A 12854-nucleotide genomic window follows, 5' to 3' on the forward strand; every position below is an offset into this window, starting at 1 on the left:
CTCCACCTACATCAACCGACTCCAACTGGTCCAGAACGCAGCCGCCCGACTCATCACCCACACCAAATCCTGGCATCACATCACTCCAGTCCTCAAAAAACTTCACTGGCTTCCCATCTCCCACCGGATCACCTACAAAATCCTGGTCCTCACCTACAAAGCCCTCCACCATCTGGCCCCCACATATCTCATTGACCTCCTCTCCCCCTACCAACCCTCACGGTCCCTCAGATCCACATCAGCCGGTCTCCTCTCCATCCACAAGTCCAACCTCCGCAGTTTTGGGGACAGAGCCTTCTCCAGGGCAGCTCCCAGGCTCTGGAACTCCCTCCCCCAACTGATCCGCAATTCCGTGTCCCTCCCCATCTTCCAGTCCCGCCTCAAGACCCATCTCTTCACCTCTGCCTATCCTTAGCCCCACGTCCCCGTCCCTTTTCATCTGTGCATTAATTGCCTCATGCTGTGTTTTGTATTGAATTCTGTCTTTACTTTGTGTACTAGTCATGTCTCTACTATTTATTTCATTCCCCTTACATGTTTTTCCTATACATGCTCAATTTTTGTAAGGTGTCCTTGAGACTCTTGAAAGGCGCCCATAAATAAAATGTATTATTATTATTATATACACATGCACATATGCGAGCGCACACATATAACCACACATATAAACAAATAATAATAGGGCAAAGACAAATATAATGCCTCCCAAATCTATGAGGTTCAGAACTTATTTGGGGGTTGCAGTGTTTAATAGCCTGATGGCTGTAGGGAGGAGGCTGCTCCTGTAACTGGACGTTACAGTTTTCAGGCTCCTGTACCTGCTTCCCGATGGCTGGGGTGCTGTGGGTCTCTGATGATGCTGGCTGCCTTTTTGAGGCAGCGACTACGGTAAATCCCATCGATGGTGGGGAGGTCCGTACTTGTAATGGACTGGGCAGCGTTCACCACTTTGTGCAATCTTCTTTGTTCCTGGGTGTTCAAGTTGCCGAACCAGGCTGTGATGTGACATTGGACTCCTTGGTCTTTTCAAGGAGCTGGTCCACCCCAATGCTATTTCCCATCTGTGTAACCTATGTTTGTCTTTTGTTCCAGTGGAACGATCAAGAGTTGGACTTGCCACACTGACCGTCGAGGGCTCTGATTACATCAATGCATCATATGTTTCGGTAAGCATCTTGATAGCAGCATGTGCAGGTTTCAATTCAGTTCAGTTTGGTTTATTGTCACGTGTAAAGTAAAGGTACAGTGTAAAGCTTTTGTTGCATGCTAACCAGTCATCAGAAAGACAATGCATAATTAAATTCGACCCATTTACAGTGTACAGATACATGATAAAGGAATAACGTTTAGTGCAAGGAAAGTCCGATCAAGTATATTCCGAGCATCATCAAAAGGTAGCTAGTAGTTCAGCACTGCTCTCTGGCATAGAGTGATACAGTTTGGAAACAGGCCCTTTGGCCCAACTTGCCCACACCGGCCAACATGTCCCAGCTACACTAGTCTCACCTGCCGGCGCTTGGTCCATATCCCTCCAAACCTGTCCTATCCATGTACCTGTCTAACTGTTTCTTAAACATTGAGATAGTGTCAGCCAAACTACCTCATCTGGCAGCTTGTTCCATACACCCACCACCCTTTGTGTGAAAAAATTACCCCTCAGATTCCTATTAAATCTTTTCCCCTTCACCTTGAACCTGTGTCCTCTGGTCATCGATTCCCCCATACTCTGGGCAAGAGACTCTGTGCATCTACCCGATCTATTCCTCTCATGATTTTGTACACCTCTATAAGATCACCCCTCATCCTCCTGCGCTCCAAGGAATAGAGACCCAGCATACTCAACCTCTCCCTACAGCTCACACCCTCTAGTCCTGGCAACATCCTCGTAAATCTTCTCCGAACCCTTTCAAGCTTGACAATATCTTTCCTAGAACATGGTGCCCGGAACTGAACACAACATTCCAAATGCGGTCTCACCAACGTCTTGTACAACTGCAACATGACCTCCCAACTTCTATACTCTGTTGTTGTTGTTGTTGATGATGTGAAAATAACCCAGCCACAGATGCTCCATCCATCATATTTATTTGAGGCGCTCTAATATTCAAACAGTTTTGACAAGGGGCCTTGGAGCTGAAACGTTAAATCTGTTTCTCTTTCCATTCGTGCTGCAAAACCACTTAGAGTTTCCAACAGTTTTTTAAATTTCAACGTTCCAGCCTCATAGATTCATGCAGCATGGAAACAGGCCCTTTGGCCCGACTTACCCATGCTATCCAACATGCCCCAGTTACACGGGCATGGAGGCGCAGCGGTAGAGTTGCTGCCTGTCAGCGCCAGGGACCCGGGTTCGATCCTGACTACGGGTGCTGTCTGTACACAGTTTGTACGTTCTCCCTGTGACCTGTTTGCGTTTTCTCAGGGTGCTCCCACACTGCGAAGACGTACAGGTTTGTAGGTTAATTGGCTTTGGTAAAATTGTAAAATGATCCCTAGTGTGTGCAGAAAAGTGGATCGCTGGTCGGCGCGGACGCAGAGGGCCGATGGGGCTGTTTCTGCGCTGTATCACTTTGTTTCACTCTTGGTATTTCATTTCAGGGATTTCATCGAATTGATGAGTTCATCGTTACTCAACACCCGCTGGCACACACTACAAAGGACTTCTGGCGGATGATATGGGACTACAATACTCAAATTATCGTCATGCTGCCAGACAACCAAGGACTGGTATGGTATCTTTATATAACACGATGCTATTTTAATGGTTAACTCTAATGCTTCATTCATCTCATTCATGCCGTACAAGATGCCCCATCTAAGCTAGTCCCATTTCCTCACATTTGGCCCATTTCCCTCTAAAACCTTTCCTATCCATTACCAGATCCAGCTGTACAAATACCACTGTTATTAACATGCATATCAATTAGTTTCGAGACCACTGGCACAATGAAGGAATTGGATTCAGCTGTGTACATGGTGCAAAGCATGGCTAAGAGTCACAGAGCACGGCACCAGACCCTTCGGCCCAACTCATTCGTGCCAACCAAGATGTCCCATCTAGACCTGTCCCATTTGCGCACATTTGGCCCATATCCCTCTAAACCTTTGCCGTCCATGTACCTGTCCAAATGTCTATGAAATGTTGTTATAGTATCTGCCTCAATTACCTCCTCAGCTAGCTTGTTCCATGTACCCAAGGCCTTCTGAGTGAAAAGGTTGTCCATCTCAAATTATTTAAGTTGCCCATCTCAACTTGTATATTCTGGAATTTATAAGGATGAGAGGGAATCTTATTGAAACATATGAGATTATTAAGGGATCAGACACGCTAGAGGCAGGAAATATGTTCCCGATGTTGGGGGAATCCAGAAGCAGGGGCCACAGTTTAAGAATTAGGGGTGAGCCATTTAGAACGGAGATGAGGAAAAACATTTTCACCCAGAGGGTTGTGATTCTATGGAATTCTCTGGAGGCCAATTCTCTGGATGCTTTCAAGAAAGAGTTAGAGCTCTTAAAGATAGTGGAGTCAGGGGATATGGAGAGAAGGCAGGAACGGGTAACTGATTGGGGATGATCAGCCATGATCATGTTGAATGGCTGTGCTGGCTCGAAGGGCCGAATGGCCTACTCCTGCACCTATTGTCTATTGGCCTCTGGTTTTTGATTCCCCTACCATGAGTAAAAGACTGTGCATTCACCCTATCTATTGCCCTTATGATCTTATACACCTCCATTGGTGTCCCCTCGGCCACCTAAACTCCCAGAAATAAAGTCCTAGCTTGCCCAACCTCTCCGTGTAGCTCAGGCCCTCAAGTCATAGAAGTCGGAAGTTATCCCTGCGAAATAGTTGTTGTTCTGAATGACGTTTAGTTCTGGTGGCCAGAGTAATATTCGTTACTTTTCTATTGCATTCAGATAGTCAACAGGTAATAAGTGCCAAGAATGTATTAATTGTCATATGTACCAATAACAGAACAATGGAATTCATACTTGCAGCAGATTAACAGGCTATAAATGCAAAACACTGAGTTAAAAATATTATAATAGTTTTTAAAAAATCAAACAAATAGTAATGCTAGGCGCCATAATTGTGCCAAAAACCAAAGTCCATAGTGCAACCAAAGATCTACAGTTAATTGTTGCTGAGGTTAGTGTTGTGTGATGTTCAAGAGCATGATAGTTGCTGGGAAGAAGTTATTCTTGAACCTGGTGGTCACAGGTTCCTCGTACCCGACTCATTTGCCGTTGCTAGCCAAAACCATTCGAGACAGAAGAATTTTCAGATGCAGGAAAACACACAAAGTGCTGGAGGAACTCACAGTGGGTCGGGCAGCATCTGAAGAAGGGTCCCGGCACGAAACGTCGTCTGTCCATTCCCTCCACAGACGCTGCCCGACGCACTGACATCCACCAACACTTTGCGTTTTGGCTCAGGTGAGTCTTCCCCAGAATCACCTTAGCACCTGAGTGAAGGTATGCATATTTCCTTCATGATAATTGTAGAATTGGATGATTGGGATATTTACATAAATGTCTCCTTAATTGCTCTTCAGACCACGTATTGGCCGAAGAAAGATGTGCCGATGAACTATGAAGCATTTACTGTGAGCCTGATCGGGGAGAGCAACTTGTGTCTTTCAAACGAAGAGCAGCTCATCATCCACGATTTCATCCTGGAAGCAACGCAGGTAAAAGAAAAACAAATTATAAATTTAAAACGTCACCTGACCTTTTTCTCCAGAGATGCTGCCTGACCCGCTGCGTAATGCCCCTGTCAGTTTCCCTACCTGCTTCCACTACCTGCAACCACCTGCAACCTCCGGGAACCGCACGGAAACCTTGGGTGGGGCGCAAAGTCTCCAGAGGTTTCCATTCAGGTTTCCTAAGTGGGACAGGGGCATATTACTCCAGCTTTTTTGTTGTCCATCTTCAATGAATTTTACTGCAATGAAGCAGAGTCAGCGGATATGGGGAGAAGGCAGTCTTCACTTTCAGTTTAGTTTATTGTCACGTGTACCAAGGTACAGTGAAAAGCTTTTGTAGCGTGCTAACCAGTCAGCGGAAAGACAATACATGAAGATTCAATATAAAGATATCACCCATTCCTTCGCTCCAGAGATGCTGCCTATCCTGCTGAGTTACTCCGGCCTTTTGTGTCTATCTTCGGTTTACACCAGCATCTGCAGTTCTTCCCAACACATGGTTAACATACATGATTTAGAGCAGTGCTTCTTAAAATGGTTCACCCATGGGTGAATGGAATTATTTTGGAGTGAATGAGTTAATTTATGTTTTTTGCTCATGTCACAAAATAAATTATATATACAATTATACACAAGGGAGAATGAGGAAAATTACCAAAAAAACATAAGAAAATGTAGTCAAGGATGAATGAAATTTTGTGATCAAGACTCATGTGTGAATGACACTGAAATAGTTTAAGAAGTACTGATTGACACTAACATGGGGTCAAGGGACTCTTGTTACTTTCTGTGCTGGAATCTAATTCATCTTTGAACACAAGCCACACTCTTTCACAGTGGTGATCACATCTGTACCAAGTCACCGTCACATTTAAAGAGATATTTTTGATCATTTCGGGTGGTTAGCATTCTTGCCCCAGCTTTTGATTTTTTTTCTCATAACAGAAAAATCCTGGGTTGCTGGGGCAACGAGCAGTTTTGCAGCCTTTTATGCTCCCCTTTCCCCTGGCTGTCTCCGTGACAATTCTTTGCAACACCTGTGCTACATTGATGCAGTGTGAACATCTCCAGCCATTTCCTAACGTCTCACCAGAACAAGTTACAGATCTAAGTCTGAAGAAGTCTTCCGACCCGAAACCTCCTTTTTCTCCAGAGATGCTGCCTGACCCACTGAGTTACTCCAACACTTTGTGTCCATCTTTGGCATGATTGAATCAATCAATCAATCAAGACTTTATTGGTTTAGTTTGGAGATACAGAGCTGAAACAGGCCCTTCGGCCCACCGGGTTTGCGCCGACCGTCGATCCCTGCACACTAACACTATCCTACACACACTAGGGGCAATTTTTACATTTACCAAGCCAATTAACCTACAAACCGTTATGTCTTTGGAATGTGGGAGGAAACCGAAGATCTCGGAGAAAACCCAAGCAGGTCACGGGGAGAACGTACAAACTCCGTACAGACAGCACCCGTAGTCGGGATCGAACCCGGGTCTCCGGCGCTGGATTCGCTGTAAGGCAGCAACTCTACCGCTGCGCCACCTTTATTGTCACCTGTGACAAGTCACAGTGAAATTCTTTGCTTGCAGACCCAATGTTCTTCCCCCTCCCTCACGGCAGTCCCCCCACACTGGGTCCTTCTTTGTTCCATCCCAGCATAAATGGTCATCTGTAGTTCCTTCCTGTACGTTCCAGCTCCGTTTGTCATGGTCTGTCCCACCCCCCCTTCAGTTCCTTCATACCATGCATCCGTTAAGCCTTTTCAATCATAGAGAAGGATTTGTATCTGAAATATCAGATAAATTGCGATTGCTTATATCACTGACTAACAACCATCTTCTTCTCTCGATCCCTTCCACATATCCCTCAGCCCACCCCACATCCACCTCTACAGCTCGACCTCCCCACTCTGCTTAATGTGTGAGAAAGAGCTGCAGATGCTGGTTTAAATCGAAGGTAGACACAAAATGCTGGAGTAACTCAGTAGGTGAGGCAGCATCTCTGGAGAGAAGGAATGGACGACCTTTCCAGGTCGACACCTGAAAGTCTGAAAAAGGGTCTCGACCCGAAACATCGCCCATTCCTTCTCTCCAGAGATGCTGCCTGTCCCGCTGAGTTATTCCAGCATTTTGTGTCTCCCCACTCTGCTTTCTAGACAACTAGTGAACATTAAAACTCAAGATTTCTTTCATGCACATTCATTAAATCATAATGTTTTAAACAAATATTTATTTTAGCCTAATATTTGCTCCAGCATTAATTTTCTATGGTGGTGGGTAAATGGAACGAGCTGTCATAACAGCATTAAAAAAAACACCTGGGCAGGTACATAGATCGGAAAGGTGTAGAGGAAGATGGGCTAATGGGACTAGTTTAAGTGTGGCCTCTTGGTCAGCTGAAGGACTTGCTTCTGTGCTGCACAACTCAAATTCAAAATATAGCATTATTTAATTACCTTCCATATAATACGATTTGCCCGAATTAAAAGTTAAATAAATTGTGATACCTGAGCCAATTTAATCAAGTAATTTAGTTCTTTTTATTTGTTATTTTACTTATTTACATTTTTTAATATTCAATTTTATTATTTGAATATTAATAATATTTTTAAAATTTAGATTTAATTTTAATATTTACTAATGTTTAATTTTAAATTATCTTTATTTTAGTTCAATGTTGGAATAATTTAGGTTGTTATTTAATAGTGAGGATAGAACATAATTTTATTAAATTTATCAAATTCTGGTCCCGTTTACAATCTCCGTTTTCCTCACATCACTATTAACAGCCACAAGTTCAGCTGCCTAGATCTTAATCTCTGCAGTTAGCTCTCGTCTCTCTTCCTATCAACTACACCTTTAAACTTGCGCCTGTGACCGAGGATTTTAGTATCTCCTGGAAAACCTTCCTGGTGCTTGACATTATATTGTGTATAGTGTTGAGCACCTCCTTGGGATTTCTTACTACATAAATGTGGGTTGTTTAGTATAGTTTAGAGAGGCAGAACCGAATCCGCACCAACTGGCGATCTCCGCACACTAACACTATCCGACACACACTAGGGACAATTTACAATTATTCCAAGCCAGTCAACCTACAAACCTTGAGGCAAACCTTGAGGGAGTGCAGCGTAGGTTTACAAGGTTAATTCCCGTGATGGCGGGACTGTCATATGCTGAGAGAATGGAGCAGCTGGGCTTGTACACTCTGGAGTTTAGAAGGATGAGAGGGTATCTCATTGATTGTTAAGGGCTTGGACAAGCTAGAGGCAGGAAACATGTTCCCGATGTTGGGGGAGTCCAGATATGGGGAGAAGGCAGGAATGGGGTACTGATTGGGGATGATCAGCCATGATCACATTGAATGGCGGTGCAGGCTCGAAGGGCCGATTGGCCTACTCCTGCACCTATTGTCTAATGTCTTTGAAGTGCGGGAGGAAGCTGGAGCTTCCGCAGAAAACCCACGCAGGTCACGGGGAGAACGTTCAAACTCTGTACAGACAGCACCCCATTCCAGTGCCCGAGACTCGGGTTCGATCCTGACTACGGGTGCTGTCTGTGCGTTCTCCCCGTGACCTGTGTGGGTTTTCTCCGGGTGTTCCGATTTTTTCCAAAGCCATGCAGGTTTGTAGGTTAGTTGGCTTCTGTAAATTGTCCCTCGCGTGCAGGATAGAACTCGTGTACGGGTGAACGATAGAGAGCCGAAGGGCACGTTTCCATGCTGTATCTGTAAACTGAACAAAACATTGATCACCCATTCACACACAGTTCTGTTATCCCATGTAATTATGTTTTCTATTGCTGAATAAAAGGCTGCAATAATGGCAATGCTTATCTGTTGTTTATTCCCCTGCCCTGCAGGATGACTACGTGCTTGAGGTGAGGCACTACCAGGCTCCAAAGTGGCCAAATCCAGATGGACCGATAAGTAAAACCTTTGAGCTCCTCAATGTGATACAAGAAGCTACTGCTACTCGGGATGGGCCAATAATCGTCCATGATGAGTGAGTTCCCTTTCCCTATCTTTCACTGCTTGCACAAGTCGCATTTCTTCATCTCGAAGAGGAAGATGTCATGTTTGTCTTTTTAGCCTTTTGTTGGAACTCCAGAAAAGGAGTGTGGATGTCCGAAGAAGGGTGGAGACCCGAAACGTCACCCATTCCTTCTCTCCAGAGATGCTGCCTGGCCCGCTGAGTCACTGCAGCATTTTGTGCCTGTCTTAGGAGAATAGGTACGGTTGGTCGACGGTACTCCGGACCCTGGAGGAATGGATGATTTGAAGACACCTAAACAGATTAAACTATTACAGGAAAGATGCGGAGGCTTTGGAGAGGGTGCAGAGGAGGTTTGCCAGAATGCTGCCTGGATTAGAGGGTTTTGGTCACAAGGAGAGAGGTTGGGGGTGGAATTGGATTGTTTTCTCTGGAAAGTCAGAGGTTGAGGGAAGATTTGATAGTTTTGGGGAGTATATAAAACTATGAGAGGCAGAGATAGGGTAGACATTCAGAACCTTGTCCCCTGCGTGGAAAGGTCCAACATTAGAGGACGCAGCTGTGAGGTGAGAAGGGAAAAGTTTAATGGAGATGGGCGGAGCAAGTTCTTCGTACACAGGTGGGGGCCTGGAACGCATTGCCAAGTCCTGTGGTGGAGGCAAGTACGATACTGGTACTTAAGATCCTTTGTTTAATGGAGCTGTGCGTGGTACGTCTGTTACACAGAGAATAGTGAAGGCCTGGGACTAATTGCCAGGGGTGGTGCTGGAGGCAGGGACAATAGTGGCATTTAAGAGGCTTGGAGGAGCAGAGAATAGAGGGATATGGATCACATACAGGCAGATGGATCACATCAGTTCAGCTAGGCATTGCGTTCGGCACAAATATTGTGGGCCGAAGGGCCTGTTCCTGTGCTGTCCTGTTCTATGTTGTCGTCCTACAAGTGGAATTTCTTGAGTCAATTTTTGAGTATCTTTTCCCATTTGTGAACCTTATTAAACCGACAACACACTTACTGGGAATTCTTTGTGGAGCTGGGAGGTGGATACGCCTGTTGCATTTTTAAGTAAAAGTTACGACTTGAAATTAAAAGGAATGCTTGCTTGTTAATGAAGCTTTTCCAACTTTAAATGGAGTTGTAAAAGTTCATTTGTTAGTCTAATTAAAAAACCATGAACTTTGCCCGGAGTTCATGCAGGCAATTGCTTTGCAGCAGGTATTGAGTTCCCCCCTGCCGCGGGTACCATGTAATCCCGTGCTACCTGCTCCATGGTTGGATAGTCGGCGACTAAACCGTCTCCCCCACCTGGTTTGCCAGGTGAGGAGAGGGCTGTGGACCCCCAGCAGGATCAAAAACACGACTTGTCAAAGGGCGGTTGAGCTCCCAGCGAGCCAACGGCCATCCACACTTCAGTAGAAGTTACGATCGATCACTGTAGTACATAGCACTGGAATGCCCCTGTCCCACTTAGGAAACCTGAACGGAAACCTCTGGAGACTTTGCGCCCCACCCAAGGTTTCCGAGCGGTTCCCGGAGGTTTTTGTCAGTCTCCCTACCTGCTTCCACTACCTGCAACCTCCGGCAACCACCTGCAACCTCCGGGAACCGCACAGAAACCTTGGGTGGGGCGCAAAGTCTCCAGAGGTTTCCGTTCAGGTTTCCTAAGTGGGACAGGGGCATAAGGCACCGTGCCCGTTGATGTTTTCAACTAGTTCAAGTTCAAGCCAGTTTATTGTCATGTGTCCCTGTATAGGACAATGAAATTCTTGCTTTGCTTAAGCACACAGAAAATAGTAGGCATTTACTACAGAACAGATAAATGTGTCCATATACCATGATATAAATATATACACACATGAATAAATAAACTGATAAAGTGCAAATAGCAGAAAGTGGTTATTAATAATCAGAGTTTTGTCCGAGCCAGGTTTAATAGCCTGATGGCTGTGGGGAAGTAGCTATTCCTGAACCTGGTTGTTGCAGTCTTCAGGCTCCTGTACCTTCTACCTGAAGGTAGCAGGGAGATGAGTGTGTGGCCAGGATGGTGTGGGTCTTTGATGATACTGCAAGCCTTTTTGAGGCAGCGACTGCGATAAATCCCCTCGATGGAAGGAAGGTCAGAGCCGATGATGGACTGGGCAGTGTTTACTACTTTTTGTAATCTTTTCCTCTCCAGGGCGCTCAAATTGCCGAACCAAGCCACGATGCAACCGGTCAGCATGCTCTCTACTGTGCACCTGTAGAAGTTAGAGAGAGTCTTCCTTGACAAACCAACTCTCCGTAATCTTCTCAGGAAGTAGAGGCGCTGATGAGCTTTTTTGATAATTACGTTAGTGTTCTCGGACCAGGAAAGATCTTCAGAGATGTGCACGCCCAGGAATTTGAAGTTCTTGACCCTTTCAACCATCGACCCGTTGATATAAATGGGGCTGTGGGTCCCCCTCCTACTCCTTCCAAAGTCCACAATCAGTTCCTTGGTTTTGCTGGTGTTGAGGGCCAGGTCATTGCACTAGCACCATATGGACAGTTGCTCGATCTCCCTTCTATATTCTGACTCATCCCCATCAGTGATACGCCCCACAACAGTGGTGTCGTCAGCGAACTTGATGATGGAGTTCGCACTGTGGTTGGCTACGCAGTCATGGGTATAGAGTGAGTACAGCAGGGGGCTGAGCACGCAGCCTTGAGGTGCTCCCGTGCTGATTGTTATCCAGGCTGACACATTTCCACCAATATGAACAGACTGTGGTCTGTGGATGAGGAAGTCGAGGATCCAGTTGCAGAGGGATGCGCAGAGACCCAGTTCTGCGAGTTTGGTAACCAGTTTGGAGGGGATGATTGTGTTGAATGCCGAGCTGTAATCGATGAATAACAGCCTGACATATGAGTTTTTGTTGTCCAAGTGGTCCAGTGCGGAGTGGAAGGCCAGCGAGATCGCATCCACCGTTGATCTGTTGTGGCGGTAAGCGAACTGCAGTGGGTCCAGGTTTTTGTCGAGGTAGGAGTTGATTTGCTCCATGATCAGCCTCTCAAAGCACTTCATCACCACCGGCGTTAGTGCCACTGGTCGATAGTCATTGAGGCACGTCACCTTACTCTTCTTGGGCACTGGTATAATTGATGCCCTTTTAAAGCAGGTGGGGACCTCAGACCTCAGAAGTGAGAGGTTGAAAATGTCCGTAAAAACTCCCGCCAGTTGGTCCGCACAGGTTTTTAGAACAAGACCGGGGATACCATCAGGAGCAAGTGCTTTTCGGGGGTTCACCCCTCTGAAGGATTTCCTGACGTCGGCCTCTGTGACTGAGACTGAAATGCCATCACAGCGAATGGGGGCTCGGGAAGGCACATCAGTATTCTCTCTGTCAAAGCGTGCGTAAAACGCATTGAGCTCGTCAGGGAGTGATGTTTCACCGACATTCGAGCTGCCTCCTGGTTTCGCCTTGTAGGAGGTGATTGCATTCAGACCCTGCCACAGCTGCCGAACATCTGTCTCATCCTCCAGTTTGGAGCAGAAGTCCCTTTTGGCCTTTTTGATGGCCTTACCAAGGTCGTATCTGGACTTCATGTAGGCCACTGTATCATCGGACATGAATGCCCTGTGTCTGGACTTTAGGAGAGTGCGGATCTCAAAGTTCATCCAAGGTTTCTGTCAACTATGATGATGAGGTATTAAGAAGGTGTGAGATGTTCTTATTTTTTCCAAAGAGAGGGACAGATATAATGGTTCAATGGTTCCTTTATTATCACATGTACCAAGGTACAATGAGTTATTTTTTGTGCATACAGATCAGTGAGATTATTGCCCTAGATAAGTAGATGGTTAGCCCATAATGCTAAGAAACATCCCACTGAGTCTACATGCAATAGTGGTTAAGGCTTTGACCAATTTCCCTCCTGGAATAAATAAAATTCTATCGTATCGTATCGTTTTGGCACCATTTCATAGTTGTCCCAACTACAACTGGCTATTAAGGCCCGTTGCTGCCATCGCCTCTATCCGATCATCCCGTGACTGTTATCCCGACTCGGTCCACCTTCAAACTTCGTGCCCCAGGGGCAACTCCCACAGCCGGCCTTGAGGTCATAAGGAATAGTAGTAGGATTAGGCCATTCGGCCCATCAAGTCTACTCCGCCATTCGATATTGGCTGATCTAT

The 12854-nt window shown here is 45.8% G+C and overlaps 1 protein-coding gene across 5 annotated transcripts in view; it reads left to right on the forward strand.

The window, feature by feature from the left end:
- The window catches only part of ptprz1 (protein tyrosine phosphatase receptor type Z1), a 193041-nt gene that overhangs the window by 174978 nt on the left and 5209 nt on the right, over positions 1-12854 (forward strand). For all 5 annotated transcript variants that reach the window (XM_033037615.1, XM_033037614.1, XM_033037616.1 and 2 more), the window contains 4 exons: positions 1093-1166; positions 2599-2727; positions 4554-4688; positions 8567-8709. In XM_033037615.1, coding sequence (XP_032893506.1) covers positions 1093-1166; positions 2599-2727; positions 4554-4688; positions 8567-8709 — 481 coding nt within the window. The remainder of the gene's footprint in view (positions 1-1092; positions 1167-2598; positions 2728-4553; positions 4689-8566; positions 8710-12854) is intronic.

This window comes from Amblyraja radiata, chromosome 19, assembly GCF_010909765.2.
Source record: "Amblyraja radiata isolate CabotCenter1 chromosome 19, sAmbRad1.1.pri, whole genome shotgun sequence".
NCBI classification, from domain to species: Eukaryota; Metazoa; Chordata; class Chondrichthyes; order Rajiformes; family Rajidae; genus Amblyraja; species Amblyraja radiata.